The sequence below is a fragment of the Lampris incognitus genome, chromosome 20 (genome assembly GCF_029633865.1).
Source record: "Lampris incognitus isolate fLamInc1 chromosome 20, fLamInc1.hap2, whole genome shotgun sequence".
NCBI lineage: Eukaryota > Metazoa > Chordata > Actinopteri > Lampriformes > Lampridae > Lampris > Lampris incognitus.
In genome coordinates, this window is record NC_079230.1 from 12,708,556 (window position 1) to 12,723,939 (window position 15,384).

The following is a 15,384-nucleotide window of genomic DNA, read 5'->3' on the forward strand; positions in this document are numbered from 1 at the left end:
CATTAGGCCACTCTATGAAATGCTGTTACGTTGATTATATTATAAACACTGTGAATATTACGCATAACCACGTCCGTGTGCATGCGTGTGCGTGTGTGTGTGCATGTGTGTGTGTCTGTTAGTGTGCATCACAGAAAGTGTCAGAAAGAGCATAAAGTGATATTGGTGTCAGCTGGAGTTTTTGGCCCGTGCAGGGCTCTATATCACTCTCTTTCACCTCATCCTGCTCTCTCTCATTTCATTATTCTGTCTCTATCTATATGTCCTCATTCTCTCTCTCTCTCTCTCTCTCTCTCTCTCTCTCTCTCTCTCTCTCTCTCTCTCTCTCTCTCTCTCTCTCTCTCTTTCAATTCAATTCAATTCAATTCAATATGTGCTTTATTGGCATGACATACATTTGTGTACATATTGCCAAAGCATGTAAAACAACAACACAATACAACAGTGATTATAATAATAACAGCAACAACAGCAATGATTATGATATTAAACAACAACCGTAGCAATAGGTGCCGTCACCCACTGTCTCTCAGGTTGTGGCAAGATAATATAAATCTTGCTGCAATGCTCGCCGCTGGCCCCCCCCTCCAGGACCACCCGCAGCTTACCTGCGTCGTCCATTTCCTCTCTCTCTCTCTCTCTCTCTCTCTCTCTCTCTCTCTCTCTCTCTCTCTCTCTCTCTCTCTCTCTCTCTCTCTCATCTCATCGCTCAGTGTCTCTCTCTCCTTATGCCTCTGTCTATTTCCTTTGGTCTATCTTGTCTTTAATTCATTTTGTTTTTCCCACTCTCTTTTTCAATTATTCTCTCTCTCACTCTTTCATAATCTCTTTTTTTTTGTTTTCCATGCAGTTTCTGTCTTTTTTCTCTCACTCTCTTTACTCATTTCACCTCTCCGTCTCCCTTTACTGTGGTTTTCTTTCATTCTTACCCTCTCTCTCATTCTCTCTCTCTCCCTCTCTCTGTCAGTCTTGATCTATCTTTCATTGTATCTCTTTTCTCTCATTCTGTCTCTTTCCCGTGCCTTTTTTGCTCTTTGTCTTTTTCATCTCCTCCTCCTTTTTTCTCTCCATCCTTATCTCCAACTGACAATTTTGCCCTTCCTCATTCCTGCTCTCTCTCTCTGTCTGTCTGTCTATATCTGTGTGTGTGGGGGGGTGGATGTCACTCTCTCTATCTCTCTCTCCCTATCTCCTCTCTCTCTTTTCTCTCTCTCCTCTCTCTCCTGTGTCAGTCTATATCTGTGTGTGTGTGTGTGGGGGGGTGGATGTCTCTTTCTATCTCTATGTCTGTCTATATCTGTGTGTGGGGGGGTCTCTCTCTCTCTCTCTCTCTCTCTCTCTCTCTCTCTCTCTCTCTGTCTCTCTCTCTCTTCATATTGCAGTACCTCTTCTCCCCTTTCTCTCATTCATCTTCCTCGTGTACTTGATGTTCTGCTGTCTGCTAATCGTTCTCGTCTGCCTTCTGGGGCGTCACAACAGACACATCTTGCACATAAGGACTGTCTGTTGTTGTCTGTGTAAATGGGATTTCTCTCCACAAAGGAGCTCCAGATCCGCTGGACGCAAGTTCAAAATTGTGAACACAAATGACGAGGTCTGTAGGGAAGGGTGCATCTCGCTCCACATTCATCTTCTCTCTCTCCTTCTCATCTATTTCAGGCTATTTCATTTCTCACCATCAGCTTTCCAAAGTTCTCCTCGGCCTCAGCATGAAAACCACCGACTCTGGCTGGCATATCTTTTTGCAAATATTCTTTATTAGTGCACTATTCTTGTGTGTGAACGCTGCCTAGCAGGGTTTCATACAATACCTGAGACACATTTGTGCACCCGTAAGTCAAGACTGTGCAAAAATCTCGGTGTCCTGCCCAGGCTGAGGTTGTTCTGATTTTGAAAGGCATTTGAAAGGCTGTTTTTGAGGTCGTAGTCGTGCCCTTTCTTGTCCAGGATCGTTGCATTACAATGCAAGTGGCCAAACGCTTCAGCGGGGCTCGTTAACGAGGTGTTTCTGATAGTAATGCCCGGCCACCAGAACACACTGTTCACCGGCAGTTCCTCCTTGTCCCACACGTTAACCCCACGCTGACTTACACGATGGCCTCTGAGTTGCAAGGACTTCGCTTGGCAGCAGGATTATGCATTAGACACAATGATCACATAGGGGCACAGACACACACACACACACACACACACACACACACACACAGATGCTGCGTTCAGGCACGCTAAGTGAGCACTGATGAGAGATAAGCCGGTGCATGATATGATATATGTGGGATGGGCGGAGCCTTTAGAAATAAACTTCAATTTCCTGTAGCCATGGGAATTTGACCCCTTTCTCTCACACACACACACACACACACACACACACACACACACACACACACACACACACACACACACACACACACACACACACATTCAGGCACTTTCATGGAATATATATATATATATATACTGTTGTCTTTCATTCTTTCTTTCTCTCTCTCCATAGCTTATTCTTATTCTCTCTTAGCTGTTCCCAATTAGGCTGAGCTATTTTCCCGGGACGGGAAAAAAGAAAAGTAATTCCCACCCTCTGCGTTCCAAATCTCTTGGATGGGAAAATGTTGGAAGTAGGGGACGACAAAATGTGCCTGAACAGGGGAGAGAAGCAACCCTGAACCAGTAACCTTTAAACACCGTCTTTGCCAACCCAAACAGAAGTTGGACACACACACACACACATCCTTGCTCGCTCTCTCTCTCTCTCGCTCTCTCTCTCTCTCTCTCTCTCTCTCTCTCTCTCTCTCTCTCTCTCTCTCTCTCTCTCTCTCTCTCTCTCTCTCTCACTCTCTCTCTTTCTCTTTCTACATGAACACACACGTGCACATTTACACATGAAACCAAAACCCATTGACACTGGTACAAGTGATGTACTCCCAAGTGCACATACAGCGTATAGCTACTACATGCAAACATACATGACCCCTAGCAAGTATATATGGACGTGTACAAACATATTGTGCAGTTAAACACAAACACACACACTCACTCACACACACATACATGCACACAAAATCCCTAGGCTTCTTCCTTGGGGAAGGGCAATCATGAAGGGGGGAAGCTATTCAAACAAACAAGGTTTTCGTGGAGGGACGGACGGGTCTATTCTCGGAGTGGCCCCGGAGCTGAGGGCAGAGACACAAGCGCTGACCACAAAAACGAGCTGTTTGTGTTTGTGTCGGGGAGGTCGGAGGAAGAGGGGGTAGACGAAGATTGGTAGATAACGAAGGTTGTTTGAATTGGCTGATGTGCGCGTGTGTTTTGTTTCCCTTTTTTGTGCGAAAGAGCACTTAAAAAGCACAGGATAAAGGAGGAGGGGTGGAAACACAAACACACACACACACACAGACACACACACCTAAGCATTCTTTATAATATTCTGTTTGGTGTTTCTCTTGCAGAAATACGAAAACGTAGAAAATCTCTGCGCAGGAAGCTTGACTCCTTCGCCAAGGAAAAGAAAGAACGGGGTGAGTTAATTGTGAACACACGCACACAAACACACACACACACACACACACACACACACTCCCTCGCAAAGGGAGTGAGGGAGTGTGTGTTTCTGTGTATAAACATCGGCATGTAGGGCTGGTTGTGAGTCATGCCTAGGAATGCCCCCTGAAACCCGGTTCTAAACGGGAACCGGTTCTAAATTAGTAAAAACCAGAGCATTTTTAAGATCCGACGTTTTCGGTTCTGCTATCGGTAGTTGGTAAGTACTCGAGAAATCATGGAGTGAGATTGATATTGTGGCAATTGTGTTTTTCGAGGAATTTAAACGTCGCGAACATAATCTTGTTTGCCGTTTTCTCCATCTCTCTGTCTCTCTCTCTTACTGCGCGAGGGGCGGGGCTGTGCTGTGCTCCACACACTCGCTCACACACGCACAGACAGCTCTGCTCAAGTGCTCATCATGGCGGAGAGAACTAAACGTTCAAAAGGTTTGGGTGTATTTTTCAAAAGTCGATGACAACAACGCTCGTTGCCACAAGTGCAACAAATCATTTGCCAGTAAGGGTGGCAATACAAGCAATCTGTCGAAACATCTTTTGTCAAAACATGGTATTAATCTGCAGAAATGCGGCGTTTTCCACTGCTTTGCTCGTAGTGTTCCATCCACGTCCACTGCAGGTAAGCCGTATGAGCCATAGATACGGAGTTAGCTAGGCTAATAACGAATTATTACGAATAGGCCAATAAATAAAATATAATTGCTTAGCTAATTGTTTAGCTACAAATATACAAGCCATAGATACGGAGTTAGCTAGGCTAATAACGAATTATTACGAATAGGCCAATAAATAAAATATAATTGCTTAGCTAATTGTTTAGCTACAAATATATAAGCCATAGATACGGAGTTAGCTAGGCTAATAGCCGGGGACACTATAAGTCAGGAGAGATCGCGACTCCTGCCGGAGAAGGCAGATATGTTGATTTTTCTGCAGAAGAACTATTAGGATAATGTTCTAGGTTCTTGTTTGTTTGAACTTCCGTTAGCCTTTTGCTGTAAAAATTTATTTTTAATATACATATATTTTTCTTTATCTTTATCTACTTTTATTTTTTATCTTATTTGTTGTTGTTGAATGTTGATTATAAAGTTTATAATTCAGACGCATTTAAAACATTGCTGCTGCTGTTGCTGCTGAATAAATAATATTTGTTTATATTTATATAAAGTTATATAATAGAATAATAAAGCAATGTCGATTCTGTTCTTAATTAAGTGTCTTTTTTTCTTGCATAATAATCAAAAAGAACCGATAAGAGTATCGATAAAGTACCGAACCGATAAGCAGTACCGATAAGAGTAGTAGTATCGATAAAATCCTAACGATACCCATCCCTAGTCATGTCCCTACTTCTTCGTGGAGGATTGCCCCCCCCCCCCCCCAGAAGGACTTCTGGGAAAATTGAGGGTCACCTTGGCTTTGTCATCATGTCATTCACAACTTCCCTCGTAGTCGTTTGGTTTTGCTTTTTGCAAACCTCCTGTGATACATTCATCCAGCCATTATCCAAGCCGCTTGTCCCGATTGGGATCGTGGAATGCTGGAGCCTGTCTCAGCAGTCACTGGGCAGCAGGCGGGGAGACACCCTGGACAGGCCGCCAGGGCCTGTAATATAATCTACATATTTATTTTGCTATTGTAAACCTCATGTATAGCTAGAACTTCACTCATTTTTATCTGAAAATTGTTCTAATTATGTAAACTTGTAAATTCTAATTTCTAACAAACCAAGATTAAATACATATACACACACACACACACGCACACACACATATATATATATATATATATATACAGTGCATCCGGAAAGTATTCACACCCCTTCACTTTCCCCACATTTTGTTATGTTACAGCCTTATTCCAAAATGGATTAAATTATTTTTTTTCTCATCAATCTACATACACTACCCCATAATGACAAAGCAAAAAAGGTTTTGTAGAAATTTTTGCAAATTTATTAAAAACAAAAAACTGAAATATTGCATGTACATAAGTATTCACACCCTTTACTCAGTACTTGGTTGAGGCACCCTTGGCAGCGATTACAGCCTCAAGTCTTCTTGGGTATGAATGAAGCTACAAGCTTGGCACACCTATATTTGGGGTATTTCTCCCATTCTTCTCTGCAGATCCTCTTGAGCTCTGTAAGGTTAGATGGGGAGCGTCGCTGCACAGCTATTTTCAGGTCTTTCCAGAGATGTTCAATGGGGTTCAAGTCTGGGCTCTGGCTGGGTCACTCAAGGACATTCACAGACTTGTCCCGAAGCCACTCCTTTGTTGTCTTGGCTGTGTGCTTAGGGTCGTTGTCGTGTTGAAATGTAAACCTTCGCCCCAGTCTGAGGTCCTGAGCACTCTGGAGCAGGTTTTCATCAAGGATATCTCTGTACTTTGCTCCATTCATCTTTCCCTCGATCCTGACTAGTCTCCCAGTTCCTGCCGCTGAAGAACATCCCCACAGCATGATGCTGCCACCACCATGCTTCACTGTAGGGATGGTATTAGCAAGGTGATGAGAGGTGCCTGGTTTCCTCCAGACGTGACGTTTGGCATTCAGGCCAAAGAGTTCAATCTTGGTTTCATCAGACCAGAGAATCTTGTTTCTCATGGTCTGAGAGTCCTTTAGGTGCTTTCTGGCAAACTCCAAGCGGGCTGTCATGTGCCTTTTAATGAGCAGAGGCTTCCGTCTGGCCACTCTACCATAAAGGCCTGATTGGTGGAGTGCTGCAGAGATGGTTGTCCTTCTGGAAGGTTCTCCCATCTCCACAGAGGAACGCTGGAGCTCTGTCAGAGTGACCATCGGGTTCTTGGTCACCTCCCTGACCAAGGCCCTTCTCCCCTGATTGCTCAGTTTGGCCAGCTCTAGGAAGAGTCCTGGTGGATCCAAACTTCTTTCATTTACGAATGATGGAGACCACTGTGCTCTTCGGGACCTTCAAAGCTGTAGAAATTTTTTTGTACCCTTCCCCAGATCTGTGCCTCGATACAATCCTGTCTCGAAGGTCCACAGACAATTCCTTTGACTTCATGGCTTGGTTTCTGCTCTGACATGCACTGTCAACAGTGGGACCTTATATAGACAGGTGTGTGCCTTTCCAAATCATGTCCGATCAATTGAATTTACTACAGGTGGACTCCAATCAAGATGTAGAGACATCTCAAGGATGATCAGTGGAAACAGGATGAACCTGAGCTCAATTGTCATAGCAAAGGGTGTGAATACTTATGTACATGCAATATTTCAATTTTTTATTTTAATAAATTTGCAAAAATTTCTACAAAACCTTTTTCACTTTGTCATTATGGGGTATTGTGTGTAGATTGATGAGGGGGAAAAAAGGAATTTAATCCATTTTGGAATAAGGCTGTAACATAACAAAATGTGGGGAAAGTGAAGGGGTGTGAATACTTCCCAGATGCACTGTATATATGTGTATGATTCTGATCAGAGGACAGGATGATGACTGGTAGAAATCAGAAATGGCTGTAGGCGACATGTTGACTATATGTCCAAATCAAAGCATCCTGAGCTGAAATCTGACTTTTCCTATATGTCTTCCTCTTCCTCGCCACCGTTTCGGTCAAATAAAGGCTAAATCTTTACATACCAGGATGCTGTGGGATGTCCTGCTCTGGCCAGAGGTTTCACTCCACCCACCGTTACCTCCACATTTGTAGATATCTAACAAGAGTGCCGTTACATCTCTTTCTCTCGTTCTCTCTCTCTCTCTCTCTCTCTGTCTCACACACACACACACACACACACACACACACAATCTCTCTCTCCCTCTCTATCTCTCTCACTCGCTCTACCTCTATCTCTCTCACCCTCTCTACCTCTTTCTCTCACACTCTTTCTCCCTCTCCCTCTCTATCTCTTGCTCTCTCTTTCTCCCTCTCCCTCCCTCCCTCTCTCTGCCTCTCTGTTTACCTCTCTCTCCCCTCTCTCACACACACTCTCTCTCTCACTCTCTCTTTACCTCTATCTCTCACTCTGTCTCTACCCCTGTCTCTCACTCTCTCTCTCTACCTCTCTATTTCTCTCTATGCCTCTCTATCTCTTGCTCTCCCTCTCTCTTTCTCTCTTTCTCCCTCTCTCCTTCTCTTACTCTCACTATCTATCTATCTATATATCTATCTATCTATCTATCTATCTATCTATCTATCTATCTATCTATCTATCTATCTATCTATCTATCTATCTATCTATCTATCTATCTATCTATCTATCTATCTATCTATCTATCTATCTATCTATCTATCTTTACCTGTCTCCCTTGCCCCCCCTCCCCCGTCTCTCTCTCTGCCTGGTTGTATGTGGTGTTTTCTGGGCTGAATGATAATCTTGCATGGCAGAATCCATCAGGAAGAAGTATTGTCACACTCAGTAGCACTTCATCTGATTGTTGGCTCACTTGTGCTCAGCAAAATGCATCATGAAATATGTGTGTGTGTGTGTGTGTTCATGAGCATGTGTGCTCTTGTCTGGATGGTGGAGAGCATGAAGAAGACCTTTGATTTAGAGAAGTGAATTGTGCGTTGCACTCCACAGACACACAAATCAACACATCTAGCTGCCATGCTCCGGTCTTACACAGGTGCTCGTTTGATTTTATCGAAAACGCTTTGCTTCTGGTTTGACATCACCAGCGCCGTTTATATTTCCTCCCCCGTCTTCGTCCTCCTTTGCCCCTGTCTCTTTCCGTCTCTGTGATCTTTGCTCCTCTTCCTCGCTGTCTGTGTTGCTGTGGCAGATCAGATCATGTGAAACCTCAGCAGAACCGGAGGGCAGAACTGGGTCATCGCGGCGGCAGTGTTTAGATAAACACGGACACGTGTGACTGAAACACTTACGGTGACGATAAATCAAAATGCTGTCAATATGCAGAGTCAAGCAAACACCTTCTGTATCACCAGAAGACAGGGAGCTGAGATACGCCCTCCTCTCCGTCCCTCTCCTTCTCAGCCCCTATCTCTTTTCCTCTGTCCTCTCTATCTTTCTTCCATCTCTTCATCTCTACACCTTTCTGCCTCTCCACATTCCCCTCAAACTGTGTCTCTCGCTCTTTATTTCTGACCGTTTCTCTCCGTGTTTTAATTTTATTGCCTCGTTTTTTAGGCTCCATTGTTTTCCCCTTTTCTCTTTCTCGCTGTCATTCCCTTTCTCTTTTTCTGTGTGTGTGTGTGTGTGTGTGAGAGTGAGAGAGAGAGAGAGAGAGAGAGAGAGAATTATGCCATGTCAATGATCTGCCAATCTAACCCTAACCCTTATAAAGAGATGTTCTGTACTCTCAGGTGATTACCACAGGATGGGAAGATGCAAGCCAAAACACACTCGCATGCTTAAACGGGGACACACACACACACACACACACACACACACACACACACACAGATCCTGGCATTCCTAGACTGTCTGCGCAGGTCTTTGGTAAATCCATCCTGCAGCCTCTTAGATGGAGAGACTTAGCTAAAGCTAGCTCCTGCTAATCAAACATAGAACATTGGGACTTGGCATGCGTCCACGGGCTCTGGCTACATCACCAGTGATTGGATGAATCCACTGCCCACTCACGCTTCATAACGACTCTCTGTAAATAGTGATCAATAAATGGGTGATAGGGCACTTATAAGCTGTCACAACACACAGCAGACGGCTGACAAATAATATCAGTGGCTTAAAATTTGTAGATAATTGTTGAAAGTCCTAAACTGATTTTTTTAAAAAACCCTGTTGTTTTTATGGTAAAAAACTGGCAGATGTGGTTGCCAGAACTTTACCATAATAACTACTGTACAACTTTTTCTAGTTTTCTCCTATATATTACAGCATATTTCCGTTATAAAAACAATGCAAGGGTATTTAACGGTGGAGTAATGTATTTTTTTTTTCAGAAAAAGAGATTTAAGAATTATTGTTTTGGCTGATATATATATATATATATATATATATATATATATATATATGTCCACAGGATGTTGCAATGAAACCTTCGATGTAGAAAAAAGCTTAACAATTCAGGAGCAAAGATGTATTTTTTATAGCTCAGTGTTGTTAAATGGCAGAAACAAGCCTTTTCTGCCATTTAACAACTTTGAGCTTAATATATATATGTGTGTGTGTGTGTGTGTGTGTGTGTGTATATATATATGTATAGTCAACATGATATGATATAATATATATATATACGGTGTCTCACTGAGACATTTTAGAGTTGATGGTCTTTTGCTGTCATGGTTTGACAGTTTTTCACCGTAAAATCGACAGACATTTTTACAGTATAATGTTGGGGTAAATATTATGTGCTGGGCAGTCTGATGGGGGAGAAGTCAAGCTGAGATCAAAATGGAAGAAGTTACTGGAAGCAGCGTTCCGAGCTGCGTTAATGAGAGGGTTCTTGATATTTAAAGCTGTCTGCTAGTGTTAACAAGTTGTTGTAAGAGCTTATAAATGCCCTGTTACTCATTCATAGCCACTGTTTACAGCGACACACTATAAAACGTGACCCCCTGCCCTTATGGAGTAATGCATCACATGCAGGCACGCGGGAAGATGTTTTAAGTAGGGGGGCTGCCAACTAAAATGAAAAGTAGCGTGGCGAGCCGACGTGGGAGGACGCGTCGAGAGGCAGGGGTCTCTTTTTAATCGCAAGTCCCGCACCCCCATACACCGCACAACCCCGGGGAGGCTGTTTTATCACACCGGCCAGAACTGACAACAATGTAACGATTCCCAAGTGGTCCCAAGTGATGACATCAGCCCCAGTCACGGCCCTACAGTTAGTCAATAAATAGTCTGCTACTTAGTCTGAGTCGAACCCCCAAAACAACAACACAAGAATAACCACAACATGAACACCACATCATTAAAACACAATTTTAATATCTAACATTAACAGTTCCATCAGCCATTGCGCTCCCCCAGTGCACAACCGCCGACAGTCAGAGCGACCGCCTCCCCCGGTCGCTACAGTATGATGTCATTGTTTTGGTTGTAAGGTGCGTGTGTAGCGGATTTGGAGTGGCGTGCTTACTCACTTTATTATTAAACATGTGCATCCCACGCAGCCCCGCCCACTGTTTAAAATAAAGGTATGTTTTTGTTTTTTGTTTTGCACTTGTACGTTAGGAAAAGTTAGGCATACTGTTGTGTCTAAGATGTTACACAGCCACCTGCCACTACTGGGGGGCTTGGGGGGCTGCAGCCCCCAACCCCCCCCTTCCCGCGCTAATGATTACGTGGGTCAAAAAAGTCGTTCAATCACAAAAAAACCCCACTTATAATCACTTGCAAAGAGCTTTAATGAGCAGACCACATTAAGTTTATTTGCGAGTACACATGGTGACCAACGTAAACGCTCAATTGGACACAAACGAAAAACGTAAATCAAAAATAACCGCAAAACAAAAAAAAAAGGGGGGGGGGATCGACATTTCTTGTTGACTGCTTTCAGAGCAGCGTTTGAAGAATAGCTCAGAATTCGAGCAAAGGTCAAAGCAACGCGAGTGAAAAGATGGGGAAGCATCTGGGCCGACCTGCACAATCGGGTTTGAAGCTTCCTCCAAAAAAACAAAACAAAGAGAAAAAAACTAAACTCAAACAAACAAATGGCCTGAGAACAGGGGAATTCAGCAGGAACAGGGGATTTAGCTGAAATGGGGTTTCAACTGTGGAAACCATAAGAGACAAATGGCTGAGAGAGAAAAGATCACTAGAAGTTCACAAAGCCCCTGCAGACCAGTGCCCCCGCCCCCCACCCACCCCACCCCCGCTGCTACTGCTGTTGTAGTGGTTGAGTTATAGCTTGCAGCAGCAGCCAATTCCAAATAATACCTAAATATACTACATCTGTCAGTCCGCCTTCCAGTGAACTGCCAATTCCCTAAGCTGTAACACAACTAAAGCCAACAAAAGAAAGACAAACAAGCAAACAATATCATCCATGATGAACAAGGCTGGCACCAGGCAACACACACACACACACACACACACACACACACACACACACACACACACACACACAGCTGTCTTCCTGCCTCTGTTTCAGCAAGGTTGTTGCCTGGTATGTGTACAGGTCTGTCGTTTACACACACACACACACACACACACACACACACACACACACACACACACACACACACACACACACGCACAGGTCCCTGGATGCCTTAGCCATATAAGGGTGCTCATAAAATGTTAACTGCCATCCTGTGGTTGTGTGCTCATGTTCTCTGCAGTGTCCGGTGGTCTATCATGACATGAACACTGCCCAGGTTAGAGGACCCATCTCACTGGGACCCCCCGTAGTTGGTTACAGATTCGCCCGCAGTATTGTCCGTTTCTTCGGCTAAACCCATCCGTCAAATGACGCGTGACGTTAGCGGCGGTGTGGACTGTTTACAGGTCGCTGGTAAGCAACTGATCCCTTGTATCGCCAAAGCCCATTTAAATGCAAACTTAGCTGTTATTTTCAGTCAAGCGTCGCACTGGAAGTGATGAGTGTCAGAAGACACGCAGGATAGATATCGCTGGAAATGAATGAACTGCACTAAGGTGTGCTGCAATTCGTTTGACTTTCCAAGCAGTGCAGCAGTCTATAAAGTACTGACCCTTAATTCACTTTAGTTTCATGACTTTGCATACAGTTGCTGGGCCCACTGCCCAGCAACCAGGGCCCTATCTGGGCTACCTGAGGACAACTCTGTAAGGTCTTACTGAAGGCCTCCAAGCTGCCACAGGCAGCTGCTAAAGCTCTAATAGTTTAAGCGTACAGCTAGCTCCGTCGAAGCAGCTGACATCGTCATCGTTGATGTTTGATGCCGGGGAATGTGGCCGACTGCTGGTACAGCTGGAAGAAGCGGTGAGTGGTTGGTGAGAAGATATTTCCCCCAACGGACCTCAGGACAAATCTTCATTTGGAGGCTTACTGATCAAGCACCGTCATGCAAAAAATCTGCGGTGTGTTTGACAAAGCCAGCAAGACACGACTCTAATCAGTGATGGCTCTCAGCTTCATGGTGATGTGTTTCCTGTGAGGTTTTCGTTTATTGACGTTTGTACACTCAAAGTAATCGCACAAAAGCTACTTTAGACAATTACACTGAAATATGGCACACAACCAAAGCTGGTCTGTACCGCTGCTCGCTCATGCATTGTGTAATGTACAACAAAAACTTAGCAAGCAAATCAGAGTTCTGGTTTCTTGGGGGTGTCCGAGTGGTGTGGCGGTCTATTCCGTTGCCTACCAACACGGGGATCGCCGGTTCAAATCTCCGTGTTACCTCCGGCTTTGTCGGCTGTCCCTACAAACACAATCAGCCGTGTCTGCGGGTGGGAAGCCCGATGTGGGTATGTGTCCTGGGCGCTGCAGTAGCGCCTCCTCTGGTCAATCGGGGTGCCTGTTCGGGGGGGGTAGCGTGATCCTCCTACGCACTACATCTCCCTTGCTAAACTCCTCACTGTCAGGTGAAAAGAAGCATGTGGCGACTCCACATGTATGGGAGGAGGCATGTGGTAGTCTGCAGCCCTCCCTGGATCGGCAGAGGGGTGGTGGAGCAGAGACCGGGACGGCTTGGGAGAGTGGGGTAATTGGTCAAATACAACTGGGTAGAAAAGGGGTGAAAAATCCAACAACAAAAAAAAGTTCTGGTTTCTTGCGGATGGAGTAGTTATGGTCTTTTGTTAATCCATAGCAAAAAAAAATAGAAAATGGGGGAAAATGATCACCCCTAAAAATGATTGATTAGAAATATATTGGTTATAGGTTGAGGCGTACGTATAAGATCTAGATCCATGGCCATCACATGTAGACCATATGTGACACATATGCATCAATGGGCATCACATGTTCTGACGTAAACCTAGCATAGCAGGCACAGTTCTGTTAATGCAAATGCACATTAAATGCTATTACTATTTCTTATATTTTAATTTTGTTTTTTTTTTAACTCTATTTTAAACTATCCTTCAGCACACTAAACATCACACTACACAGCTCCCTAAAAAGTCACAATTGCAGTCTGTTTATTCGGTTCGACCCATAGTTACTCAGTTAATACAGAATTAGCCTGCAGCTGTGAGGCAAGCCCATGACCATTTGCTTTCACTTGTGGCTATCCTATTTAGCCATTTGGCTTGTACGACTTTAGCTGGCAGGCAACCCACAGGGCATGAGCCAAGGAGCTTATCCCGGCGTCGAAGCCTGGCACCTGGAGGTGCACGTGGACAACGGCCGGACAGGTCAGCCTCGTGTCAACAAGGGAAGAAGAGCTACGGGGCAGGAGGGGAGAGGAAAAAGTAGTGATGGAGGGAGATAATGAGGAAAGAATGAGGGAAGTTAAAGACATACAAAGGGATAACGGGTTTCCAAAAGACGACGGTCCTCACGAATTTGCCGGAAGCCGTCCCAGTTTTCTCACTCTCAGAAAACGAGGAGTCCAGTTTTTGGATCGAGCTGAAAGCAAACATCGCTCGAAACGATATTGACGTGAATTGCCACTTTGAACGAGTGGGTGTGCCAAACAAATGCCGGCGAACAAGGGTGTCGGATGATGACGATGCTGGACGTCACAAAGCTGGACAGCAACCCCGTAGCCTGTAAGAGAGAGACAGAAAGAGAGACAAAGATAAGAGAGAAATGGGGGAGAGACAGGGAGGAAATGACAGATAGGTAAACAGACAAGATGAAGAGTTAGAGGCACAGTAATGAGAAGGGAGAGAGAGAGAGAGAGAGAGAGAGAGAGAGAGAGAGAGAGAGGGGATTATTTAATGCTGCATCAATCCCTTACCTGTAAGACTTAACTGGGAATGAGGCCAGTCTACCTCGACTGTCTTTAGACACTCCAGACCAGCTGTTGATGTCTATGTTAGTGTCTGTGTTTCCCCTGCTGTGGCCACACACACACACACACACACATACACACACAAGCAACATGCAAACAATTTGTAAAATACGGCCATTTAGGAGAGGAATACTTGAATCTTCTTAAAACCAACCACCTTGCTGTTTGGAGGTCATCGCGCACGCAGGGGAAACGGTAATCCTTCAACAGCCTGCCATTAACCCCTGATGGGGAGCTCTTTTCTTAAGGGTCTCTGCTGATATCAAATGTCCATCCAGCCATTATCCAAGCCGCTTATCCGAATTCTGGTCGCGGGTTGCTGGAGCCTATCCCAGTAGCCATTGGGCGGCTGGCGGGGAGACACCCTGGACAGGCCGCCAGGCCATCACAGGGCCGACACATTCACCCCTAGGGACAATTTAGTATGGCCGATTCACCTGACCTACATGGCTTTGGGCTGTGGGAGGAAACCGGAGCACCCGGAGGAAAACCACGCAGACACGGGGAGGACATGCAAACGCCACACAGAGGACGACCCGGGACGACCCCCAAGGTTGGACTACCCCAGGGTTCGAACCCAGGACCTTCTTGCTGTGAGGTGACCGTGCTACCCACTGTGCCATCAAATAGTACATGCTAGCAAATCTCCGAATGTGCATAGCAAGGATCGCAAGGTTCATTTGAGCTCGGGAAGATCTTTATTGAGTTCACTGCTGTCAAAGTCAAAAGCAATGGTTGCCCTCCATGACTCACTGAGACATGATGTCTCTGCTCTGAGACACCAAGGCCACATTTACTGAGTTTAGAGCTTTACAGGAAAATTCAAGATTATTGCCTTACTTTAAAGAGTACAGCTCATGCCTTCAAACCTCACCCTGCCCGGGCTAAGAGGCTTATGAGTGAGAGCTGCAAGACAACAGGGTTTTATTTTTAAAGTACATCAACAAAGAACAGCACTGCTGTCAGTCAGTGTGGCTTCATTACT

General features: G+C 44.8%; 1 protein-coding gene across 2 annotated transcripts in view; it reads left to right on the top strand.

Moving 5' to 3' along the window:
* Positions 1-15,384, top strand: part of arhgap36 (Rho GTPase activating protein 36) — a 70,887-nt gene that overhangs the window by 27,225 nt on the left and 28,278 nt on the right. For both annotated transcript variants that reach the window (XM_056300142.1, XM_056300141.1), the window contains exon 3: positions 3,447-3,515. In XM_056300142.1, coding sequence (XP_056156117.1) covers positions 3,447-3,515 — 69 coding nt within the window. The remainder of the gene's footprint in view (positions 1-3,446; positions 3,516-15,384) is intronic.